The sequence below is a fragment of the Lagenorhynchus albirostris genome, chromosome 12, assembly GCF_949774975.1.
Source record: "Lagenorhynchus albirostris chromosome 12, mLagAlb1.1, whole genome shotgun sequence".
Taxonomy (NCBI): Eukaryota; Metazoa; Chordata; class Mammalia; order Artiodactyla; family Delphinidae; genus Lagenorhynchus; species Lagenorhynchus albirostris.
In genome coordinates this window covers 2,209,598-2,236,384 of record NC_083106.1, presented here as the reverse complement: position 1 = coordinate 2,236,384, position 26,787 = coordinate 2,209,598, and the positions used below count along the sequence as shown (strand labels likewise).

General features: G+C 53.1%; 1 protein-coding gene across 1 annotated transcript; it reads right to left on the bottom strand.

The window, feature by feature from the left end:
* Positions 1 to 11,239: 11,239 nt before the first annotated feature.
* Positions 11,240 to 12,193, bottom strand: GPR31 (G protein-coupled receptor 31). Its single transcript, XM_060168379.1, has one exon. It carries the CDS (start codon positions 12,191 to 12,193, stop codon positions 11,240 to 11,242), a length of 954 nt encoding a protein of 317 aa, XP_060024362.1.
* Positions 12,194 to 26,787: the final 14,594 nt, after the last annotated feature.

The window sequence follows — 26,787 nt, the reverse complement described above, 5'->3', positions numbered from 1 at the left end:
GGCCCCTCCTGCTCTATCCGCCCCCGCGACGCGGAGCTGCTCCGACTGGACTCTCTCCCTCCCCACGTGCCCCCCACCCAGGCCACCTCCCATCCCTGGATTTCCGCACCCCCCCCCTCGCCCGCCACTTGCTGATGACAAGTCTGGAACTTTCCCCAAGGTTCTGGGCTCGCAGACAGACCTGTCTCTTGGATGTGCCCGCCAGATACCTTCACTGGGCCTTGAATTCCACACTGAACTTGACAAGTGCTCCGCCTTTCCCAGAGAGCTGATTTGCCCCAGCCTTTCTCTCCTTGATGACTGTTGCCTCTGCCCACCGTGTTTACCAAGCCCACTCCCTGGAGAGCCCCCGTTCCAGGCTATCTCCAGGCCCGCCGGCTCTGTCTCCCAGCACATCTCTGCATAGCGGGGACCACTGCCCCTCAACCCACCACATCTTCTTTCACACAGACCATTGCAGTAGCACCATGGCCTGTCTTCTCACCCTCCCTTCTGCCTTTACACTGCAGCCCGAGTGGATTTGTAAACCCAAAGTGCATCGTCTCCGTTCCCTGCTTAATCCCTTTCGGTCACTGACCTTGCAGTTAGAAGACAATCCTGACTGCCCCCCCGCTGGGCCTGACATCCTGGACCCCATTGCCCCTACCCACTGCAGGCCCCTCTCACGCCCAGGGTCCCAGCCAGAGCTTGGCCCCCTTCCGCCCAAGGCCATGCCTTCCCTCCTTGGCACGGTCCTCTCCACCTGGATGGTCCTCTTTGGGCACGGATCACACTTGCTCATCCCGCCAGGTTTCCTTGAAAGGTGCCCTTCTTGGTGAGGCCGTCCTGACGTCTCTCCCTGACCCGGGTGGGTCCCCATGCATCCTCTTGGTGGCCTCCTAGCCTCTCACACATTCCTTCCTCCGTTTGTCCTATGTATTTCACTTCTTAGTGTCTGTGCCCAGCTCTAGACGAGCCGGCGTTAGGGCGGATCGTGTCTGTCTCACCAGTGACGGCCAGTGTCTAGCACATGGTTCCACACCCAAAGCGTGTTTGTCTAATTAACACACAGAGGAAGACACAGATCTTAACACTTTCATACTCAAGTACCTTTTCTGCCCGACTCTCCCTGACCTCTGGGGCTGGGCTGCAGCTCTGATTCCAGTGCGCTGTGCGAAAAGCACACATTCTTCTGTTCAAACGGCAGAAGGTCCCCAGGGGAGGCCCTGTGGTCAGGGGGCCATTTTTCAAGTCCGTACCCTGTGCCTAGAAAGCCTGGCCTGTCGTCGGCACTTGGTTCCTAGCTTTGCTTTCCATAAATACTTTGGTCCCACTTGAAATGCCAGCATTGCTGTTCCGATTTGTCTGGGCAAGAGGGTGCAAGTCGCAGGCCCTGTGAGACCCAAGCTGAGTGTGGAGGTGGGACAGCAGACCCAGAGGAGCAGACGCAGAGCCCTCTGTGTGGGAATTATGACGACCCTCCTGTTAAGTCACAGCTGGGCTGCCTGCACCCTCACCTGCTGACTTTCATACCCTGTGCGCCCACCCTCGGGGCTGAAGGAATCTGTCGATGTCTCACACCTGAGGAAGAGACACCGGCCGGACACTCGCCAGGAACTTCGGCCCAGAGGTCTCTCCAGGCTGGTGACGGCCACCATGGCTACCAGGCAGCTGGGCAGGACCAGGAGGGGAGCATCCGCCTGTCACCAGCGCCCAGGAAGCCCCTTCCCATCTGCAGACACTCAAGCTGCTGTCCAGTGTGAAAGGGCAAAGAGCCTGTGAGTCCTCTGGTCAGATCCACTGGACGCCCCTTCCATCACTTGCCCACTGAGGACGCAGAGTCCCTTTGTCTGCCTCTCTGCTGGTGAATCTGTTCACTTTTCTCAGTCTCCTCCCATCACACACACACATCCACACCCCTTAAATGTCAGGTTGGGAATTTAATTTTCAAGTATTGCGACTGGTAAGTTACCATGGTCTCTAGGTAACTATGGTAACTTTCCAGGTAATTTTGCTACTGTGTTTTTATTGTTTTCTTCCTTTATCTTAATGGTGTTTACCTTTGTATTGGCAAAAGTAACAGCTAATGCATTTTTCTAGGCAGCCAGCTCTTAACATTTTAGGATGCTGCTGTTGGGAATCAAACTAAATGTTTTAGCCGTAGATTAAAGCTGTAATGCTTTTAATGTGTTGTGGGTAAAATGATATAATCACAGGAGAGTCCCAGGCTTGTTAATAAGAATAACAGGCTTGTTATTATGCAGCTGGACTGGAGTCTCAGAATCATAGAAGTATGATTGCATCAGAGTTCTAGTGAAAATGAGAAAAGTGAGTCATTAAAGACTTCGGGAACTTCTCCCACTCGACGTAGAAATTCACGTTTAGAAACAAAAACAATGCGTTTGAGTCTCCCCCGAGCCGAGCTCGTGGCTGCCTGGAGGAATTATTTCCCTGAAACACATTTATTTTCTCTAGAACGGCCAGTGTGTTCACTCCCCAGTTTCCTGTTCAGGATTAAAGAAGGTTTCTTTTGCCTGTAGTTTTAATTTGGGAATAATTGCTGTTATGAAATATACCTTTGTTGAGTTTTAATTGACAAAAACCTGCAGTTCAGAGCTGGTGACTGCATTTCATGCAGGTGCTGGATGGGGTTAGGATTTTGGTGAGACCTGGCCGCTTTTTTCTTGCTAAATGAAAAAAGGTGTCATACGAATGTATAGATAACAGAGCAGTTCGAGCTTTTGTCCAGAGGTCAGAAACAAACCTACCTTCTGTGCTGAACATTCATGTTGAACAGGGCTGCACAAACATACAGCCGGATCCGATATAGGCTGAATCTAACCGAGAACCGTTCAGGTTCATGTTGAACAGAAACCAGATGCACGAGCTCTGGGGACTCTGGACTGTCTCCAGCTCAGGCACAAGAAGATTGTAGAGAAAAGCCAGAGGCAGAGGGGTCTGAAGCGTGTCGGGGGAGAAACGAGGGCGTCATAGGACAGGAGGACGCTCTGGATGAGAAGGGGACAGAGGCCCAGGTGAAGCCTGCAATTAAGAGCATGAAGAGATGTGAGTGAGAGAGACTGGGGGTGATGGAAACAGAAATAAAGTGATAAAAGCAAATCTTTTGAAGATCTGCACTGGTAGCCACCACTGAAATCGCTGCGTCTGCTAAATGGGAAGGTGGAGGAGAGCCCTCCTTCCCGAGGGACCGAGCAGGTGTGTGCGCAGATACAGGGATTTTTTAGAGGAATTGACTCCGATGTCTGTGAGGGTGACAAGGCTGCAGCTCACAGGGCTGCAAGCTCCGGTGGGTTTCTGTGTTCGGTCTGGGGGCAGAATTCCTCCTTCTCTGGGAAACCTCGGGGCTCTGTCTCTAAGGCCTTCTCCTGATTGGACGAGGCCCACCATGTTATGTGGGGGGTCTCCTTTGCTCACGACACTGACCTCGTCCACAGGCACCTTCTCGCAACAGCTGGGCTTGTGTCTGATGAGTCGCTGGGCACCACTGTCTGGCCAAGCGGACGCAGACAATTAAACATCACACTTACCCAGGAGGGGAAACTGAAAACTGCGTTTGAAACTCCGTGAGGTGTAGCTCAGGGTCTACGATGGCGTAAACGCTCGCTGGGACCAGGAAGGACACACACCTGCCGAGACGCAGGGACTGGTAGGTGAAACCCACCCGAGGAGTGGGGCTCCAACCCCACCGATGCCGGGGGAGTGTGCACCCAGGGCTGGCGGATCTGCCACTTTTCAAGAAGAGCTGAAAATCTGAACTTTTAAAAAGGTAGAGTCTTGGGTTTTTTTTAAACTACGTATAATATAAAGTCAGTAAAAATAACTTGTGAGTCAATCAAAACCTTCTGTGGGCTGAACGCAGCCCTTGGGCAGCTGTTAAAGAATTCTGAGATGGAGAATGATTTAACCATCCAGACGCAGCAGCAGGCTGGAGAGCCACCTCCCAGGACCGTCAGATTGCTGCAGTGATGGCGCAGTGCACAGCCGGGTGACCGGGGCAGCGGCTGTGCAGGGCCCCTGAGGTCTGGGCCCGAAACCCCGTCCCTTCCTCCCTCTCTCTCCCCCCGTCCACTGCACACAGATCTGTGTCCTCCCCTCTCTGAATCTCCGTCTGCCAGGACTGCCTGGGCGTCTAGGATCAACAGGAATCCTCTGGAACACAATCTCCTGCCGTGATCTCCCTTTACAGGATCAAGAAACTGCTGAGGATGTAACGTAAAATGTCACAGAACAAAGACTGTTGTCTGGTCCGTGCAAAGTGGCCCATCGGGCAAACCGTCCCATTTGAATGAAAATGTGGAAAGCATCCTGTGCTGCTTGTCAGGGGCTGGACCTCGGGTAGAAGATTCCATTGTGTTCCCTGACAGCCTAGCCTGGGGCCAGGAGCGGCCCTGGGAGGAGGGGGGGTCTGGGGGGTCGGGGGGTCTCAGCTCCACCCAGCCCTTTGGCACACTCAGGTGCCTGTTCCCGCATGACTTCTGGTGACATCTCCGCGTCCGGGGAGCAGGCGCTGTCTGGAAGTGCGGCCCCCAGGGCTCACCAGGACGGACACTAGAGCACCCCGAGGTGTAGAAAGGAAGGCGGGGCCCTAAGGAGGTCGGCGCCCTCTGTTATTCTTTTTTTTTTTTTAACATCTTTATTGGAGTATAATTGCTTTACAGTGGTATGTTCGTTTCTGCTTTATAACAAAGTGAATCAGTTATCCATATACACATGTTCCCATATCTCTTCCCTCTTGCGTCTCCCTCCCTCCCACCCTCCCTACCCCACACCTCCAGGCGGTCACAAAGCACCGAGCTGATCTCCCTGTGCTATGCGGCTGCTTCCCACTAGCTATCTACCTTACGTTTGGTAGTGTATATATGTCCATGCCACTCTCTCACTTCATCCCATCTGATGCTGTTCTTGATTAGAACACTTAAGAAAAAAGTTCCGTGTTATTATATACTTTTCCAGTAAAATACGTGAAAGGGAGATCTTGTAGCAGTTTTGGTGACTATCACGTGCATTTGTAAGTTTTCATTTAAGATATTCTCCAAAAATCAGCTTAGTTCCCTCTGTCTGTAGATGTGATGCTGTTTTATTCACTCTTTAGGGAAAGGAGGACTGAGCCTGACCCAACCAGGACCCCGAACTCAGTGTGTCCAGACGTGTGGGACCAGGAGCTTTTATCACGCTGAGCATCTCAGAGAACACACCAATCTCACTGGGCACACACTTGCATCACCTCCTCGCTGCAGACGTGCAAACAGCGTGGCCATGCGGCTCTAGGGGGGCAGTTGGAAGCCGTAAGTGGAGAAGCTGGAATTCCAGCCTGAGAATACCCGACCTCTTCACGTACCATCTGCTGAAGCACATTGCTTCCTGTTAGTTCTTCGGAAATCCGAGGTCTTGCCTTCCGTTATCCTCTGCTTACTACAGCTCACACTTCCAAGCATCCCACTAGGTTTCTTCTGGGGGCCTGGGTTTGACTGGCCTTTTGGTGGCCTTTCAGACAAGCTCTTTGCAGGGTGTTTCCAGAAGTCTCCACGAGGGGCACGTGATACTTCTGGTGGGCAACGAGCAGGGCTGACAGGGTTAAAGGCTGGCACGGGATCACGGGTGCCTTACACCCTCCCGCGCATCCCCCTTGCCAACCCCTAGTGGGGACTTCTCCCCGCCGCCCCGAGGTCTGCGGGAGATTCTTCTCTTCTTAGCGCATTTCATTTTGTCCTTGTCTTCTTGTCGGGTGACCCGGGGTGCGGGAGTGAGATGCACATCATTCCCGGGGACTGATGGCCAGGACAGGGGGAGGGAGGGGGTCACAGCTGCAGACTCCTCGGGGAGCCCTCGGGAAGCCGCTGTGAGTCGGTCACAGCTTCGAGTCAGCCACGTGGGAGGGTTGACACCTCTCGACTGCTGCAAGTCAGGGCTGTCGTCTCTTCCCAGACAGCCTGGTACCAGCACACGGCTGCATAGAAGCGGGTCCAGTACTGGCCGGCGAAACTCGGCTCAGCACGCCCTGTGTGTGCGAGTGTAGACCATCTACACCCTCAGACCACCTGCCCGATTAGTGGAAAGCCTGTCGGATTACAGAGGAAGAGAAGATAGAAGAGCCCGGACCATGGAGGAGCGTCTGTAACCCCGCACGAGAGGGAGAGGCCACGGGGCTGGGCTGGCGGCAGAGAGAGGCGGGCAGAGACTGGGCTGTGGGTGCCGGGTGGGGGGAGGGGAAGGGTGTGAAGTGGGACGGCGCCTCGCACGTCCCGGTTCTCCTCTTTTCTGATCACAGCCCACAGACTGCTGTCCTGCAGGGGCCGTTTCACTGAAGACCCCGTGACATCGAGCGTGGATGGGTCAGGACATGGCCCTGGGTGGTCAGCCGTCCTCCCAGCCATCCTTCCAGGACAGGGTCGTCGCCCTCACTTTTCAGATGAAGACGTGACCTCCACAAGGTGATGTGCCTGAGGTCCCCTGGCCAAAGAGCAGCAGGGCTGAGCTCCAGCCGAGGCCGAAGGACTCCCAGCTGGACGGCAGCCTGTCTGGTCCTGACTTCAGAGCCGAGGGCACGTCCGGCGTCTGTGGCTGGGATTTGGGAGAGGAGTGGCGCGACTCTGCAACCAGGGGACGGCTTCTCTGACCATCCCCGGTGCACTTGTCCTCAGGCCTATGGTTTCAGTGAAAAAGAGCCTTAGAAACGACCCTGTGTGAGATCTCGGTGGGTTAGAGAACAGTGCGGCCACAAACGAACTCATGGTGGGCCTGGGTCTGGTGCTCCGGGATCCAGGCACAGGGATGTCTTCTTCTTAGTCTCTGACGTTATCAAGCATTTCCCGATTTTCAAAGAAGCATTTCTCTACTTCACATCCATTAGGATGGCTACTCTAAAAAACAAACAAACAAACAAAGAAAAAACAAACCCAGAAAACAACAAGTGTTGGCGAGGTTGTGGAGAAATTGGAGCCCTTGCACTGTTGGTGGGAGTGGAAACTGGTGCAGCCGCTGTGGAGGCAGTGTGGAGAGTCCTCAAACAACTAAAGCTAGAATTAGCATATGACCCAGTATTCCTCTTCTGCGTACAGACTCAAGGGAACTGAAACCAGGGTCTTGAAGAGATATTTGCACACCCATGTTCATAGCAGCGTTAGCCACAAGAGCCAAGAAGAGGAAGAAACCCACGTGTCCACTGACACCCATGGATAAATGGAACGCAGTGCAGTCGTGCAGTGGACAATTATCCAGCCTTAAAAAGGAAGGAAAGACTGACACAGGCTGCAGCATAGACGAAATCCGAGGACGTCATGTGCAGTGAAATAATCATTAAGAAAAAAGCCAAGTACTGTCTGCTTCTACGTATGTGAAGTTTCTGGAGGAGTCAAATCCATAGGGACAGGAAGGAGGGGGTGAGGGAGGAGCTGGGGGAGGGGCAGGGGCGCTAGTGTTTAATGGGGACAGAGTGTCAGTTTGGGCCGATAAAAACGTTCTGGAGGTGGACGGTGTCGATGTTGCACAATGGTGTGAAGGTACTTAGTGCTGCTGAACTGTATGCTTAAAAACGGGTAAGATCGTACATTTTACCCCAGTTTTATAAAAGAGACACTTTGAGGGTGACTGTTGTTTGTGGAGGGGGTGTTCCCGTGAGCACGGGCGGTGTGCTCGGGAAGCCTCTGAGAGGCACGTGATGCATTTCCCAGTTCCCGCCAAGGCCACGGCCAAACACGGTATCCGTTCACCATCCCGGCCCTTAGCTAAATCAAAATCGTTGCCTGAATTCTTGGCAGAAGTTATTATGAAAATATAGAGGAAAAACTTTTCTCCATTAAATGTGCAAATTATATTTTCCTTTGTATTGTGTTTCCCTAGAAGATTCTTTACGATACAATTTTAAGTTTGCCTCTGGATCTAGTGTTTCAAAGTGAATTTTTTTTTTAAAAAACCTATTAAATAGTGGATAAAGTGAACTTTTTAACTTTAAATCTGGTCGATTTGTTTATGTGTTTATTCCACAGATTTATTAAGCGTCTACTGTGTGCCGGGCCCCGTGCGAGGAGCTGACTGGGTGGGGAGGGCAGACGTGAGGCCCACGGGAGGCCTTTGGGCTGGGTTGAGTCAGGCGCTATGCTGGGGTCTGGCTGGGGCCTGTCAGAGGTAGGTCCCGGAGGCTGGACCTGAGTGGCGGGTAGGGATTCCCAGGACAGACACTGGCACCTGCAGGGTGTGTGCAGGGACGGCTCGGGGGCCTCTGCTGGATTTTGGAAAGAAAAAGGCGTAGATGACCAGGATTTTGAAACAGGGATGGCATTACCTGAATAGGGAGAGAAATGCACCACTCACATGAAGATCTGGGCTCCTGAATATGTCGGGATTAAGACAGTTCTGAGATTTGCAAGCCTGGCAGCCAGGGCTGGGTACCTGCTGTCTTACAAGAAGCGAGTCACACGGGAAAAGAAACCAAAATCTGCTACTGGGCGCACATAGCTGTGGTTCTGAGGCCCATCGTGTACTCTTTAATCACACTTTCATTTTGAGTCTTTTCCTTTTCTCAGAGAAAATAATTTGGAGAAGTCGAGAACCTTGTCACTCTACGTCTTTAAAGAAGACAACTGTCTGAGTGCAGAGCTGGTGTCTTTGACGGGAGTGACAGGACAGGGTGACCAAAACATCCTCAGAGATGGGTGTTCAGAGGGTCCTGAAGCTTCCACTACAAAGCATCGTCCTTTCCACAGAATCCTTGGAAAATATGCAGAAAAGAATTACTAGGAAGAAAGAACAGTAATAAAGCTTTGACCTAGCAGAACTGCTTGACACCCAGTCCACGAGGCTCTGTGTTGAGGGTGCACTGGCGAAAAACTGTGTCTGCAAAGGGCCCACAGACTGTTGGAGACATAAACAAAGATCAGGGAATAAACCTATCGCTTGGAAACAGCAAAGTAACACCCACTGAATATGGTCGTGTACAGGCTCTGTGCCCAACAGAGTTTTATGTATTATTTGGTCTCCACAATAATCCCGTACGGTCTGTTGTTATTATCCCCATTTTATGGAAGAGGAAAGCTCAGAGTGGTTCGGTGAATTGTCCCGGGTCACAAAGCAGGGAAGTGACCAAGCAGGATACTGACCCAAAGGCCCTGACCGTGGCCGGTAACCCAGGGACTCTCAGCCCTGGCTGCACAGTAATGGGATTAATGAGGGGCCTTTGAACCTACCCATGTCTCCCAGATCAACCGAGTCAGGCCACCCCGGGGTTAGCCGAGACATGGGGGGTTTCAGGAGCTCCTGGACCCCACAGCGAGTCCAGAAGAAGGTCAGTAAGAGCCCGAGAGGCAGTAATGCTGTGAGGAGACCTCCCCGTTTCACCAGGCAGAGCCGCTGGCCGTAGCATCGTGGAGGGAGCCAGGCAGGACCGACCGTGCGTGGGAAGCATTCGTGTCCAGTGTTCGCCAGCAGGCCTGTCTAGACAACCACATGAGCTGGCTTTGCCCCACCTAAGGGCGCCTGATGTCTGTAAATGGGTACATGCTTTCAGGGTGTGGAATTTACTTGTGTAGGGAGTAAAGAATCTAAATGTCATCAGCAGGAAAATGGTTGAGAAACAGCTTCTGGGAAGATGATTAGGTCATCAGTAATGCTTACGGGGAATTTATCATAATATGGAAAATATTTATATTAAATGTTGGATTTTTTTAAAAGGATCATTAAAAATTGTATATGCAGTAAGATCAAAGGAAGAAAAATGGAGACATTTCTTTTCTTTGAAAGGGAAGAAACACAGCCTAGAATGTTCCCATCAGAGAATTTTATTCGACCTCTTTGCATCTCATCTGGTCACATTTCCCTTCTAAGCCCTTTGAAATTCTGTTCACTAAGGAGGAAATAAAACCCGAGAAAATAGCACAATGCTGCTGATGGGACCCTCACTCCCCTGGGGACACTGGGCACATTATACTGGTGTCAACAGGGTCTACATCCTTCAGAAGCACAATAGTGGGGGTCACACCGCATTTCAAGTCTGGTTCTGGTAAAAGGAACCTACCCGGGAGGCAAACAGCTCCGGGAGAGGGTGAGGATTTGCCCTTTTCTATTGCCTAATGCCAGCAGTTTTAACCTTAACTATTACAGCTATCGTAGGACTACCTCCTGGGAAAAGCAGAGGTCTCTCCCTGGGGGCAGTACAGGTGCAGCTCCAGGTGAGGCTGCCTGGTGTGGGCTGCATGGGACCCTGTATTACACGCAGACCCCGGTGAGTCCCTTTGGGGGAGAGCACAACCGCCTTGAACAGAGAGTGAGAGAGAAGGCAGACAGGAAGCGGACTTTCTAAATCCTTTGTCACCAGCATGAGCTACAAATTCGGGACATAATTTAAGAAGAGTGAGAGGAAAAGATGCAGCCCTTGTTGGTGTCCAGGGGCTGCGCCCACCCTCCCTGCAGTGGCCTTGAACCCGGGCTGGTCCCTAGCTGCTGTCCTCAGGAGTTGCCATTGGGTGGAATTCACCATTTCACATGCAAATTGGTATCTCATACTGTGTGTTTCTCCCAGGAGGCTTAAAGTACAGTGATTTTTTTTAGAGCAGGGGAAGCAGATTGAGTTCCAAAAGTATTCAGACATTCAAACTTAAAAAAAGTACTAGAAGCAATTTTGAGACGTTTAGTAGGAAAGTATTCCTTATAATAAACGAGGACACTGACTGTGTTGTCTTGGAGGTAATGTGTAAAATCTGTGCAGGTGAAGCTCAAGTTTACCATCAGTTGTGAGCTAAGAAGAACCGAGCTCAGGACTTACACCCTGCGGAACCTGTTTTTAGACCCAAAGCCCCACTTCCCCATGTCAGTTGCCACAAGTCTGTGCAGTAGGTAGAAAAAGAGCATAGAGTTTTTGCATTTTTTGCATTCAAGCATAGAAGGATAAAGTGACTTGCCGACACCAGAGTCAGGACCGCGTCTGCCACGCCGCCTTCCACCACCTTCCGCGTCACCGGTCCACCACCTTCCACGTCACCGGTCCACCACAGCATCTTCTTCCAGCTAGGACTGTGTCGTAGTCATTTAGTGATTGAACCTGCATGGGAATTGTGTAAAGGCTCTGCTCGCTCATTTTGCTGAACTGCTCTGCAACACAAAATAGCTGAAGGAAATCCTGGTAAACAGCAGTGACACGTGCTGAAGTTGCGTTCAAGCTTGTAGTGCAGAATCTTAACTAACCATCATGACTGCTCAGCGCCCCCCGGGTAGCTGTCGTGGACGTGAGGTGGGGAGCTGGCCATCCTCAGGAGTAAGAATCTCTGAGCTCACAGCCGGGAGCCTCTGCTTCCTGCTTTCGGGCCCTGAGGGTGAGGGTGTAGAAGAGCTTGCGGTAGGAGCGTCTGAAGGCGGGGTTCGAGAAGCAGTACACCACGGGGTTCAGCACGCCCTGCAGGTAGGTGAGGCTGCCGGTCACGTCGGCGGCGTGGACCATGGAGCTCAGGACCCCGCAGCTGAGCGCCCCTCGGAAGATGGCCAGTAGGATGCGGGCCAGGAAGCTGGGCAGAAAGCACAGCGTGAACAGCACCCCGACCATGGCCACCAGCGCCTGGGCCCTCTGCAGCTTGGGCTGCTTGTGTGGGTCCCGGAGCCGCTTCTGGAGAGTCCTGATGACGCCGGCGCTGCAGAACAGGATGAGGCCGAAGGCGAGGATAAACTGGAGGAAGGAGAGGGCTTCCTGCCAGACGAGGCTGAAGGAGGACTCCGTCCTGGGCTCAGAACTGGGGCACTCGGCCTCAGAGAGGAACACGCTTTGGTGAGTGAGGGCTGCCGTCACGAGCCAGACCAGGACCGAGATCCCCCAGGCCGCCCGCACGGACAGAAGGTTGACTTTGACCCGCAAGTGGACCACCCGGAGGTAGCGGTCCAGGGCCACGGCGGTGAGGAAGGCGACACCCGCCCCACGGCACAGGGACCGCAGGAAGAGCATCCCTTGGCAAGACGCACGTCCCAAGCCCCAGGTCTTCTGCCGCAGGTAGAAGGCGGCGTGAAAGGGCAGGCAGGCAGCCAGCAGGAGGTCTGCTAGGACCAGGTTGAACAAGTAGACGGCGTAGGGCTTCCACACCTTCAGACGGAAGAAGAAGGTCCAGAGCGCCACGGCGTTGCCCAGCGTGCCCAGGCTACACTCCAGCAGCAGCAGCAAGGCCGTGCTCACCTCCGCCGCGTAGCTGTGCGCCACCGAGCAGTTGGGTGGCAGCATGTGGCCAAGTCCCCGCCGCGGCCGAGCCTGACGCAGCGGAGCACAGGGACGCAGGCCCGAGTTCGTTCTCTTTCCCGCAGACGGACAGAAAGCACACTGACCAGCATCGAATAAAGTCAAAGGCAAACTAAAATTTGTCTGTGGAAAGAGGATTGGGGCAGAGGGAAAAAACCTCTTGCAGTTTTGTTTTGCCCTGAAAGCAGGGAAATTGTGTTTCACTTCCCACATCTGGCATTAAACTGAAGCCCTAGTGTCCTGAGAGTGTCCGCGTGAGCACGGCTCTCCATCCACAGCTGTCACTGAAGGGGCTTGAGAAGTTTGGGAAGACTTGCTGTCTATAAAGTTAAAATAATGATGGAAACAAATAGATGGTTCTCAAGTCTGCATTGTTTTCCGGTAGATCTGGCCCCGCATTCCCCTCGAAGAGGGTATGGGGTGGGGGGGGGCCTGGCCATTTTGTAGTTGCCCATTTTCACCTGTCCTTTCGTTTTGTTAGATTGGATTTTCTGCTGAGGAGGCTTCCCTGACCAGGGATGGAGCCCGTGCGCCCTGCAGTGGAAGCTCGGAGTCCTAACCGCTGGACTCCCGGGGAAGTCCCTGCTCAGCCTGGTTCGGGCTTTGGAATCAAACGGACTCTGGTTCTACCTGGTCTCTCCACTTAGCAGCAATGTGGGGTGAATATGACAATAGCTGCCTGTGGGGTCCTTGTAGCTGAGGTTCTCTTACAGGTACAGCACTGTGCCCTGTATCTGGGGCATCTCGGCTGCCAGATACATTTGCTGCAGTAATTACTAACCTCTGTCTGATGCTTAGACTTTTAACAAAACGATGCTTAGACTTTTTTTTCTTTTTTTGCGGTACGCGGGCCTCTCACTGCTGTGGCCTCTCCCGTTGTGGAGCACAGGTTCCAGACGCGCAGGCTCAGCGGCCGCTGCTCACGGGCCCAGCCGCTCCGAGGCATGTGGGATCTTCCCGGCCCGGGGCATGAACCCGCGTCCCCTGCATCGGCAGGCGGACTCTCAACCGCTGCGCCACCAGGGAAGCCCGATGCTTAGACTTTTAACGAAACTTTTTTTCCCCAATGTAGTAATACAATTTCGCACCCAGCTGCAGTCCCACGGTGCTTCGATGCCTTTGTTTCTGAGACCTAACTTGGAAGCTTTAAGGGGTCTCAACAGCAAGAATTACTATTTCGCTGCATGTTTTCCACGTGTCATGTGCTCTCCTGTGTTATTGCAACGAACCGAGCAACACGAGGTGCAGTAGGTACAATTTTAAGCTCTATTTTTTTTTAAATAAATGCATTTATTTATTTTTGGCTGCGTTGGGAAAGCCCTATTTTATGGATGAAGGCGTGGCAGCTCAGAGAGGTTAGGTCGCTTGCTCCAGGTCACAGGGCAGTCAGCGGCAGGAGCAAGGTCCCCCCAGCCCAGCTTGCACCAGAGCCCAGGGTCTTGACCACGCTGCCCACCGCTTCCCTGCTGGCAGCAGCCTCACTCCTGTGTGCATGAGAAGTCCATGTCTCAGGGAGCCCACCACGACTATTGATTTACGTGACATTTTGGGTCACTTGACATGTAGTCCTTCTTGCTTTAATTTTATCAGGGTTTTCCTTTCCAACTGGGCCACCAGCCCACACGTACCCCCATCTCTGCGTCACGCAGGTTCACCTGCCTCGTGTTTCCTAAGGAGGTGCACTTGGAGAGTCGTCCAAGCGTCCAGAGCTGCAGAAACGTCCCGACTGGTACCTCTAGGGACACCTCCCATGAACTGCATGCCTGTTATAAAGGGTTCCTTGGGGGCACAAAAGGATGTGTTTGTTCCAGGCGAGGGCTGGCTGGGGACCACGTGTCTCAGCTCCAGGGACGCCGTGGCACGCGCACGGCCACACCAGAAAAGCTGGTACTCACTCGTCTTTTCAGGGACGGGAGTTACACAAACGCCGGGAAGAAACGGATTAAATCCTTTCTCTCAACACAATGATAACTTGAGAGACGTTAAAAACTACCCCTTAATTGCAGATTTCTGTCCACAGTACACCAAAGACTTTCTAAATTATAAATATTCTAGCTCAATAGGTAACACAAACATTAATAATTACACATTTTCCTTTTTAAAGATAGAAAATCAAAGTTACAGAATTTTTGAAAATTCTGCTTGTCTTTATCAGCACCCTGGTGTATTTCCCTTACTTCTGAAAGACTGAATTGTCCTTTACTTCCTCTCTTTTAAAGTTATAATATTCGAGCTTTTCCCTTAGGGTTCTTGTTCAATCTTTTTATCCTTAGAAACTCCATTTTCAAAAACCATTCTATTTCTTCAATACTCTTCCTATTAAGGAAACTTCTCTGTTCTCACTCCAGTTGGTTTCACTTTTTGTTCAAAGTCAATAAATGAAGAATACTTGGTCAGTAAACTGTGATTCTCTTTCAAAGTTTCCCTCCCCTTCAAGCCCTGTGGGAATCTACCACCCACTCGCCCACGAGGGGGCTGCCCGTCCAGTGTCACAGCTTGGGGAGCGGCCGGCTCTTCGTAACCACAAGCCTAAGAAACAGGAAAAGGAGGGCCTGTCCCTGAAACTCACACTTTGGTGGGCCGAGTACAAGTTCCCAGAGCTGAAGAGACCTGGGGCGAGCCCAGCGAAACCAGGTCACTGACAGAACAACAGAGCTGCAGCTCTGCCGGGACGCGACACGGTCCCAGGGCTGCAAGTCTGGGGCAGGGGGTAGGGCCTGGTGTCTGTGGACGCAGGGTCCCGTCCTTGGAGAATCCACTCTCAGTGCCTCCTCGGCAGGTCCCCTCAAATTATTTTTCTTCCCCAGATTCCTGGCCTGATAGATCTAGAAAGAACACCGAAGGAACGTAAGACCTTCTTTGTCAACTTTACACCTATTTACTAAAAACAAACAGCAAAAATTAAAATCAAACACACGCAAAGCCCTCCTGTACCTTGGACACAAGTTCCATGTCTTAGAGTCTTTCATAAAGTGATAGCTAGTGACATAAGCAAAGACTGAGCGACAGGAGATCCCTGTGACGTGTCTATGATGCCGATGTTCTAAATATTTCAAAACACAATGACATGAGAAGTTGTTTAAGGTTACAGATTAGATGGATAAAAAAATCCACATTGTCAACTGTGCAGAGCAGCACCTAATCTTGCTTGTTTATAGAAAGTACTGGGAGGAAATTTACCAAATTTTTAGCAAGTAGCTATCTCCAAGTAATGGGATTACAAACGATTTTTTTTTTTTTTACTTTAGAGCTTCCTATATATTCTATAACAGAATAGATCACTTTAATAATCAGGAAATAACTGTAAATTTTAAAAATAAGTTTTTAAACTGTGAGTTTACACATGAGAGGGAACCATTTTCTTTGGAAGCATCAGTCTGAGACTAAGGCTGGCAGCGTACGCTGTGTGGTAGCCACAGCCTCGCAGTGTGGTTAATTATGTCCAGGTGGGCATCACACCCTCTGGGTGAAAGAGAGACACACACAGAGACAGAGATAGAGAGAAAGAGAGAGGGAGAGGGAGGGAGAGAGAGAGAATACGTGTGATTAAGATGTTGTGACTGATCTCATGAAAACAAGGGTTTAAAGTCCACTAAATGCCTTTCCGACAGCTCTCACAGCCAGAGAAATGATGTTGGCCCATCTCAATGTCTGGGGAAAGAAGAGCTGAGAAAGAGAGGAAGAGAGAAGAAACTGCAGACAGTGCTGACCAGGGGAGGCTGAGGAGGGGGTGGGCAGGGGGCAGTCCCACCACCCGCCAGGGAACCCACCCTGCAGCATCGTGTCTTCTGATCTGGGAAAATGATCACATAAGCCACAAAAAATAGTTGTTGTGTGACACAGTTTATGCTTAAAAATACATGTGTAGGGCTTCCCTGGTGGTGTAGTGGTTGAGAGTCCGCCTGCCGATGCAGGGGACACGGGTTCATGCCCCGGTCTGGGAAGATCCCACATGCCGCGGAGCGGCTGGGCCCGTGAGCCATGGCCGCTGATCCTGCGCGTCCGGAGCCTGTGCTCTGCAACGGGAGAGGCCACAGCAGTGAGAGGCCCGAGTACCGCAAAAAAAAAAAAAAAAAAAAAAAAAAAAAAAAGTATTTTACTGAAGTATTGAAGTAAATCAACTGATTTACAATGTTGTGTTATTTTCTGCTCTACAGCAAAGGGATTCAGTCATACATATATGTGTTCTTTCTCATATTCTTTCCCATTGCGCTTTATCACAGGATATTGCCCTGTACTGTACAGTAAGACCGTGTTTATCCATTCTATGTATACTAGTTTGCATCTTCTGACCCCACACTCCCAATCCATCCCCCCGCCCCACTTGGCAACCACAAGTCTGTTCTCTACATCTGTGAGTCTGTTTCTGTTTCACAGATAAGTTCATTTGGATCGTGTTTTAGAGCCCACATATAAGTCATATCGCGAGGTACTCGTCCTTCTCGGTCTGGTGGACTTCACTTAGTGTGAGCATCTCCAGGTCCACGACGTTGCTGCATAAATAAGGACTAAGATTCCACTGCTTCCCAAACGTGGTCAAGGCAGGAGGCTACTGGCCACCTCATAAACCGTTAGCAGCTACGTCCTGCTTGCCTGTCTTCCAGATTTCGAGCTCCCGCGTGTATCCTCCGTCTGAAGGGAGAAAGGGGGCCCGCGTCCTGGGGTTGCTCATGCCTGTTTCCCTGGTGAAGACACTTTCGGTGAGTTTCCCCCGAGACGTGAGGTCTCCTCCAGCAAGTGCAGAGCCCTGGAGGTGACGTCCCTTCTCCCTGCCTTTCCCCGACGTGGCACGGCTTCCAGTGACCATCGTCTCATTTACGGCATGGAAATTTCAACAGCGGCATGAAGGTCACTGCTGAAACCTGCCTCCTGCAGGGTTCCTGGCCGGGACAGCGGGGGGCACTCAGCTGGCCACACCCCATGCCGACCCCGCCCGCTGGGAGCCTGTACCCTACGGACCGTCTCTACTCACTGGTGCTAGCTCCACAGAAGGGCGTCTGTGATTTCCTGTGATGCGACAGAAGGAAAATTTTTAAACAAAAGTACAAAATATTCAAAAGCAAATTGATCACATTCTACATATTTGACTTTATTTCTTTACTACTTATTCCCTTCCACTGAACTTTCAACTTTCTAATTCTGCATCAAGATGAGATTGTTTTAATTTTCGTAACCTGAGAGTACGTGGTAGTATCTAATTTAGAAAATGCTCTTGGATACTTTTACTTATTCTTGCAAGAGAAAGTCACAGAAACTTCTTCAACCTCTAGGCGCCGTCGTGCCTGTCTCCGCGCCACACACAGATGCTCCTGAGCTCACTTCCCTTCAAGAACTCGCTTCAACTGTCACTTGTCAAGAGGGCCTTCGGGGACCAGCCTTCGAAAATAGCACTGCCCTCATCGCCGCTCACTCACCACCACTGGGTGACCCAGGTGTGTCACCCAGTGGATCAGACGCAGCTCCACCCTTAGGGGCAGAGAGGGACTGCGTGTGTGGCAGTGATCCACTGATTTCTTTTTTGTTAATTAATTAATTTTTGGCTACGTTGGGTCTTCGTTGCTGCTTGCGGGCTTTTTCTAGTTGCGGCGAGTGGGGGCTACTCTTTGTTGCGGCGCACAGGCTTCTCATTGCGGTGGCTTCTCTTGTTGCGGAGCACGGGCTGTAGGTGCGCGGGCTCAGTAGTTGTGGCACGTGGGCTCAGCAGTTGTGGCTCACGGGCTCTAGAGTGCAGGCTCAGTAGTTGTGGCGCATGGGTTTAGCTGCTCTGCGGCATCTGGGATCTTCCCGGACCAGGGCTCGAACCCGTGTCCCCTGCATTGGCAGGCAGATTCTCAACCACTGCACCACCAGGGAAGTCCCCACTGATTTCTTGAATAAACAACTGAATGAATAAATAATTACAAATTCTCAGTTTCACAAAAAATATAAGGAATGCCATATTTTGATATAAGTTGATTTCTCCAGGAGCAATGAAACTAAAAAGAACACCTTTGAAAACAAGTCCTGTGCCGTCACCTTAACTTCTGTCCTCATCTTCCTCTTGTGTATCCACTCAGGAAGGTCTATGTAGGGGATTTTCATCATTTTGAGTTTGAAACTCTGTTCATTTACACCTGTCCTGAAAAAAAAATGAAGAAAAACATTAAAGGGCTTTTTTGTTTTAACTAGGAAGTGCATTTGCACACCGTGTTGCAGTTTAAGTACAATTACTCAACTTCTGCTGAAATTTTACTTTTGTAAGATTAAAAATTTTTCCGCAACAATAAATGATGCTCAAGGTGATTTCTTAGGCATGAAACACGTGCTATTCACATCCTAGGAACATTCTGAGTTTGCTAAATTTCCTTGACATGAACCGTAAACTCAGACTGGTGCCCAGGACCCTCGCACACTGCCCCAGGCGGGGACTTCCAACCTCTGAGACTGCTTCCAGCGTCTTCTCTGAAATGACCTCTTTTCCTGGAAATGACATAGCTCCTTTCTATAAGGTCCCCCTCCCAGGCCGGAGGTGAAAATCAGATGAGAGAGTGAAGAGTCAGCAAGTCTCCTGGAGAGTCAGCCCACGTGGGATAGAGCAGAGGCCCCTCGGGAAGGGGAAGGGCAGGACTCTGGCCGGGGCCGTTGCCTGGCTCCGGGGACTTCTGAGAATCTGTGGGGAAGTCACTAACCGAGGCTGAGAGAGGTGGGCGGCCCTCCCAGCATGGGACCGGTGGGCGGTCCACAGCTGTGCCTGAGCTGCGGTTCCACATCCCTGGCTGCCCTTTCCAGGTGCTGGGCCTCTCCCTGCGCCTGGCCGCCTTGGGATGTTTCTCCTTCTTCCCTGACCCCGCTGCCGCTCAAGTACACATTGTATTGAATTATATATCACGTCGCTCTTTACAGATGCGTGTCCTCATTGGTCCTCCTCACTGGTATATAACTCGCTTAAAGCTGGGAAGTATTGTAAGAATTATAAGTATTTGTAGTCTCAGCACAGAATGAGCAACACAATACGTTCTGGATTTTTCTGAATAAAAAAGCATTTAATTTTGCCCAAAAGATGTCTGCCCCACGGCTCTCAAAGCCCACTTACTTGCCCTTTGTCCCTTCCCACCGGCAGGATTCTGCCCCCTCCTCTGGGCCCACGCCACCTCAGACTTGCTTTGTGGAGCACGTTACAGCCATTTGTGTCCCTGGAGACCCTCTTGGTCAGTCTCATGGCCCTGGCGTCCCTCTGCCTGGAGACCCTCTTGGTCAGTCTCATGGCCCTGGCGTCCCTCCGCCTGGAGACCCTCTTGGTCAGTCTCATGGCCCTGGCGTCCCTCTGCCTGGAGACCCTCTTGGTCAGTCTCATGGCCCTGGCGTCCCTCCGCCTGGAGACCCTCTTGGTCAGTCTCATGGCCCTGGCGTCCCTCCGCCTGGAGACCCTCTTGGTCAGTCTCATGGCCCTGGCGTCCCTCCGCCTGGAGTGATGGAGACCCTCTTGGTCAGTCTCATGGCCCTGGCGTCCCTCCGCCTGGAGACCCTCTTGGTCAGTCTCATGGCCCTGGCGTCCCTCCGCCTGGAGACCCTCTTGGTCAGTCTCATGGCCCTGGCGTCCCTCCGCCTGGAGACCCTCTTGGTCAGTCTCATGGCCCTGGCGTCCCTCCGCCTGGAGACCCTCTTGGTCAGTCTCATGGCCTTGGCGTCCCTCCGCCTGGAGTGATGGAGGCCCTCGGCTCTTCGACGTTTGGTTTGCATTCAGTCGGATGTCTCCCACCAGCTACGGGGTGCACCAGGGTTAAGCTTTCTCCCTTTGGTAACGTTTGTCACGGACATTGTTTACCCTATTTACCCTGTGTGGTGATCACCCAGCACACAGTAGGCCTCTGCCTATTTTCTGGATTGGCAGTGGCTGGGAGTAGGAAACTCAGCTGCAGAGCTGGAGGGGCAGGTGGGACAGCGAGGGGGCTGAGGAGACAGCAGCAGAGGGGAGGGGCTGGGGGCAAAGACCTTCAAACGGTGGCTCTGGGGTTCCTCACGTCCCTGGAACCTCCCACAGACCTACATTAAATGTGAACCCTCCCAAGCCTGGTTTTCTTTAAGGACGTTTCCCTCGCCTCAGAATTTCATCGATGGAATGCGTGTTTCCCTGTGCGTGTCCACCAGTGAATCCTTGTGGATCTCATGGCCACAGGTTAAAATCTCCACTCGGGTCCCTGATCACATTCCAGGGTGGTAGGTGGAGGGAAACAGAAACCCCACAGAACTGGAGATTGGAAGGAAAGAACTAGTCTCTAATTAAGGGCTGCTCCATGCAGTATGAAAACATCCTGAGGGCGGACATGGCCGGAGCCTCGTAGGAGAATGACCTGCTTTTGAATTCCTAGATAAGAGGCTTTCCCTCCCAAAGCAGCCTGGTGGGGAGGCTTGTGGTTTTTTGTTTTATTTTTGTAGGGAACTGGGGGAGAAGAGGTGAAGGAGCGTTGCACTGAGAGTCGGACTGATGTTCTAACAGAAATAACAAGCGGGCCACTGAACCAGAGGAAGGTGGGCCAGGAGCATCACCTGTGGCTGGAGCATGGCCCGGGGAACTCAGGTGAATGACCGGCCCAGGACCGCCCGCCCGCGCGCCCTGTTCCGCCCGCCCCACCCGCCAGGGGGCGCCGTACACCCGTCGTGCCCGGTCCCGCTGCCCGGGTGATGCGGCGCCGCCCGCCCGGTCCCCACGGCCCCGGCCCCGGACACGCACTCCTCTCCCACCTGCTGCCCCTCCCGGGTGCTGAGCCCTGGCGGGAGGAAAGGACAAACTAACCGACTGCTGCTCCAGACCCAGGTTCCTCCAGCTGTGGGATCTGCCCACGTTCCCACCCTCACGCTGGGGAGGGGACAGACAAGGGGACAGATTGTTATCCCGGGAGGAGCCTCAAGGGCCGGCGAGGAAGAAAGGGCAGAACCCTCTGGGGAAGCCATGGAAGGGCACCTGAGCCAGCCAGGCTGCTGCCTGGGGGAGGTTAGGGCAGTTTTAAAAGACTTCCCCTAAGGAAAGACATCTAAGGGGAATTTTGAGCACTAATGTGGGCCAGCAGTGGAGGAAGAAAGGCATTTCAGTAAAGCCAGCAGTACCCGCTTAGACGCACAGATGATTATAAGTAATACACACAGAGACTTGTATTGGGGGAAGTGTGTATTATATCTCGGGGAGAAAAGGGATGGCGGGGGACAAGGACGAGAGAGGACCGAATCCTGGAGGGTCCTGTAAACCAGGCTAAGCCGCTGGACTTCACCCTGAAAGAAAAGGACCATGGCTGGTGGTTTGTGGTCAGGGGAAGCAGCATGTGACTCCGGCACTTTGGAAGATTGTTGTTGGCTCGTGAAGCACCAGAGACCAAGGAGAGAGGGGCTGGAAGCTTTCGCAGAAGCAAAACCCACAGGGGCTGGCGACCGAGGGAGGTGATGCTGGAAGCAGAGGAGTGTCTGGGGCCTGGCGGGACAGAGCCGAGAGCCGAGGCCCAGACCCCCCGGAGCTCACGAGTGTTGTCTGCCCGTGGCTGAGTTGGGGGGCAGAGATCCGCAGGGGAGGCCTGGCCCCCGGAGTGGGTGGCTGGAGGCCGGGGGGAGCACGCTGCAGCAGCAGCAGAGAAATAACATGATTTTAAAACCAGGGGAGCCTCACACTGGCTACACTTTCAAACACTCGGGGAGCTTTTAGAAATGCTGATGCCTGGGCTCCACGCCAGGCTGGACCCCTGGGTCAGAGGTCAGGAGAGACAAACTCAAACTGCCCCCAACCGTGAGGATGAAATGAGCTAACACACGCAGAAGGCTCATGGCTGATCAAGGGCTCAGCAAGGTGGTGGTGACGGCCCTGTGGGGGGCCACCGCGTCGCCTGGGCTGGGGGCGCCCCTGCAGCTCACGAGACGCGCCCCCCCCAGCAGGCTGCTTTACCCAGACGCTTAGCCGAGCATCTGGAGGCCAGCAGACGAAGCACCACCGTGAATGTGTCCCAGCTGGTCTGCCAGCAGAGCCTCACCTCCCCACGGCACGGGAGGGGGGAGACTTGCCCTTGAGCGGAGACGAAGCCCTGGAGACATACTTGGCAATCAGATTGATACGTCAAATATTTAATTCTGGTATTTGAAAGAGAAAACCAGGAAGCTTGGGCCCCGTGAGCCGGAGTGGAGGTAATTTGATGGGGCAGTTGGAAGCGCGTGGGGAGGTGGGAAATGGGAGATGAACACAGGTGATGGGCAGGAGGGAGGCCTGGAGAGGGCCGTGCGGCTGAGGGAGGGGGAGGTTCCGAGAGCAGGTCTGGAGGGGGCTGGAGGGGGCTCAGGGATGCGGAGGAGAGCTGCGACCCGGGCCTGGAAAGGGACTCGGGAAGAAACACCATCCTCATCTTTGATGTGAGCGTGAAACTGGAAAGGAGTGCCAAACACCTTAGTCCTTTTTTTTTTTTTTTTTCCCGGTACGCGGGCCTCTCACTGTTGTGGCCTCTTCCGTTGCGGAGTACAGGCTCCGGACGCACAGGCTCAGCGGCCATGGCTCATGGGCCCAGCCGCTCCGTGGCATGTGGGATCTTCCCGGACCGGGGCACGAACCCGTGTCCCCTGCATCGGCAGGCAGACTCTCAACTACTGCGCCACCAGGGAAGCCCCCTTAGTCCTTTTTAACCCTCACATTCTATGTGATTTATTTTGTCTTCCTCTCTGACTAGTAAAATGGCTTGTGTACTTTACTCCCTGACTACGTAAACCCCGTTGGAGCGGTGCTAGTACGTTCTGGGTGAGGCTGAGGGTGTGGGTCACCTAGGGCCCAAAGCCTGGCCTTGAGTAGAACTTTCCAGGCTCCTGGAGGGCTCAGTGGGAAGTGATTGACCTTATTCACTGAAAGCCGCCCTCCTGGCCCTGCAGCACCCCTGGCCCTACCTGTCCACGGAATCACCGTCCGGCAGAAGTCCCTGAGCTGCTGTCAGTGGTCACCAGGACCAACCAGCCAGAACATAGCCAGCATCCAGGGGCTCGTCCACATTCCTCACCTGCGACCCACGTGAATACTCCTTTACATCTTAGGACCTCGGAAACTATTCTCTCAGGACCCAGAAAATTATTCTCTTTTGAAACACTGGCAAGCCTCCTGGTATCAGATAATGATTGTTAGGCCATCTGTGTTCTTTTTTATTGCCTGGGCTGCCAGTAAACTCAGCACTCGTTTTAGACAATGACCGTGAGTCCGGCAGCATAAGCCTAGATGACTGCCATGCTCACTTTCTCCTTATTATTATATGCTTTTAACTTTGCTATTTCTACATTTAACATTTTATTTTAGATATACTTTTAATTTTAGGAAATTTTTAACAATATATTGTGATATACTTTCATACATTATATTTTTAAAAACCTGGCCCTCATTAATTACTCTGAGCAAGTAGTAAGATTATGCCTTTGTTCTTGAGCCCTGGGAGGTGGGTCAAGAGATTTATGATTGTTGGATCCAATCCAGTCGAGGCTTGTACTAACTCCACCCGCGTTCAGAGATAGACGAAACCATTGCATTTTAACCTTGGTCTGGGGCGTTCATTCTCTTCACTCCACTGTGTACAGCCCTTCACAATGTTTTATAATAACACACTGTCTTTTTAAAAAAAATTCGAAGCATTTTATTTTTTTACATATACATATTCCCTCTCTCTCTCTTTCTCTCTCTCTCTCTCTCCTCTTTTTCAGATTCTTTTCCCTTATAGCTTATTATAAAATATTGAGTATATTTCCCTGTGCTCTACAATAGGTCCTTGTTGTTTATTTTATATATAGTAGTCTATGTTAATCCCTAACTCCTAATTTATCTCCCCTGCCCCTTTCCCCTTTTAATAACACACTGTCTTACTTTTTTTTTTTTTTGTGGTACGTGGGCCTCTCACTGTTGTGGCCTCTCCCCTTGCGGAGCACAGGCTCTGGACGCGCAGGCTCAGCGGCCATGGCTCACGGGCCCAGCCGCTCCGCGGCATGTGGGATCCTCCCAGACCGGGGCACGAACCCACGTCCCCTGCATTGGCAGGCGAACTCTCAACCACTGCGCCACCAGGGAAGCCCACACACTGTCTTAATGATTCCTTATGAAGCAGGAAGAGTCCCATTTTGCAAATGGAACAGTAAGAGCAAGATTAAATCACTTGCTTTCTGCCACCATTCAGCCTTCCCAGAGCAACGCTGACATGATGCAGGGGCCCCACCGTTCACCCTCCCCACCCGCTCCTGCCCAGGTGGAGACAAGAGCCCCGAGGACTCTGCCTCTCGGCCCCGTCGTTCCAGGGCACCTGGGCACACGCCCAAGTTCAAAGGATGAGGAGGAAAGAAACGGCCCGAATGCCGTAGGCAACCTTCCAGGAGGGCCAGCGTGACGGCCCTGCAGCCAGTTGGCAGGGGGGAAAGTGTTATCCAGCTGGGAGGCTTCGGCAGCCCTGGCGGCGGTCCTCCAGACGCCCAGGCCTGCGTCCAGCTGGACCTGACGCCCTCCCGTCCCCGGAGGGGCTTGGGCTCCTGGCAGAGTTTTCTTTGGGCAGCAGCAGCAGCAGCAGCAATCAGAACAAGGTGCTCAGCCATCTGTTCAGAGCCTGGTGACGCCTCGGCCTCGAGTGCGCTCTTCAGGCAGCGGGATCTGCCTCAGGGCCACGCGGAGATGCCCTCCGCTTGGCTTCTCTGCCTGGAACTGGGAGACGGGGCAGCCTTGGGCCGGACATTCAAGTCGGGGCCTCTCTGCCCACATCCCCCTCATTGCTGGGTGTCTGCTGGATCTCTGCAGGCAGAGTGCCCCCAGCACCAGCACCCAGGCTCAGGAGGACTGAGCACTCCCAGCAAGGGTACCGAGCGTCTCGCTGCTGCCTTCTAAGCCAGGTCAGCCCATCCTCGGGGCACAGGCCGGTGCTCAACGGCACGCAGCCCTGCGTTAGGTCCCACCAGGGCTGTCAGTCGCCAAGGGCGCCTCCCCGGCCTCCGAAAAATTAAAATAAATCAAGGAAAGCCAGGACTGCCTGGGGGGCCTGTCTCCGGGCTCTGACGCTGGGACACTGTTGGACACTGTGCATCCCTCAGCCCAGGGCACACTCCTGGCGCCACTGTGTCTCGGGGCCAAGGTCTGAGGGATTCCTGCGTAAGGCAGGGCACCTCGGGTTCAGATGCTCTGAGCTGAGCGAGCACCCACAGCCCAGCTCCGAACCAGGCCGTGGTCAGCCCGATCTGCAGGCAGGGCCCACGTGGCTTATGTACAGAGCCACAGCGCTGCAGGTCGGCGGGTGGTCCGTGCCATCCAGCCCTTGTCGAGGGCCTTCTGCAGAGATGCTCACTGAGCTTTGACTCGCTGTGAAATGACTTGAGCTCCGCATTGGTGGAATGCAAAGAGGTCAGGCCTCCTGCAAACAGACACAGCGCAAGGTGGCCAGCAAGACTGGCAGAAAAGGGGAAACGGTGCTATGAGATTTCGAGAACGTAAAGCCTCAGTGGTGTTAAGAAGACTATAGTTGTGGTCCGTTCAGACCGTGAACTTGGGAGCCCTCAGAAGGAGCTGGGCTGTGGGATGGAGGGGGTCGGTCCTGGGCGGAGGGGAGGGTCTGGCGCCGGCAGAAAGGACTGGAAGTTGGGAGCCGTGAAAGGCAGGCAGGACGTGAGGGGGAGCGGCTGTGTGTGTGTGTGTGTGTGTGTGTGTGGCCTGGAGGAGACCGGCTGGAGGACGGAGGGGAAGCACAGCACCTGAGCTGTCTGACGGACGGGTGGGGCAAGAGGGTGCCACACGGACAGGACGGCCCAGCCTGGACGGCGGGGTGTGCGGAGCGTGGCCAGTCCTGGAGCCGGGGGTCCTGGGCGAATCCCAGCGGTGGCAGGTGGCATCTGAGAGGCCTCATGTGTGTACTCACAGCAGCCGAAATGTTTATTTATTTGATTAACACCTGTCTTCTCACTTGGCTGAAGCTGCAGGAAGGAAGGACAGCGTGTGGACTGGCTCAGCTTGGCATCTGGGGCATCTGGGGCTCGGTTGGTACTGAGTGAGTGAGTGAACGAACGACTGAGGAAGGGCCAGGCTTTGGCTGGAAGCTCGTGGACAGGCCAAGGATGGGTTCATCCTTCTTTGAATTATTGCTACATTTTCTTCACTCAACAAACCTCCATTAGGCACCCACTAGTATTACATAGTGGACCCTGGGAGGCTTGAGGTCCAGCAGGGGGAGATGCTCATACAAAAGACCGAGGTCAGAAAGTGTGTGTTCATGGGCCACGAGCATGGCCCAGACAAACTCGATGGGTGGGGGCTGAGGGCAGGAGAGCGTTCAAGGTCGGCGAGGCAGGTGAGCAAAGCCCCAGAGGCAAGAGTGCCCCTGAGAGTGGCCAGGTGACCTCCTGGAGGGCGCTGGGCTGGGCTGAAGGACGCACCTCGGAAACACTGGCCACAGGGGGGTGGTGTTTAAACAGCGGTCTAACTGACAGGTCCATGAAAGGAGAAAAGAGGAAACACGGGGAACACTGAGAGGTGCCAGAGGGTTGGGATGCCTCAGAAAGAAAGCGGGGCTCAAAGAAGGGCCGTGACCGCGTTACCAGGTGTTCCCGAGCCGTCAAAGATGGTGAGGAAG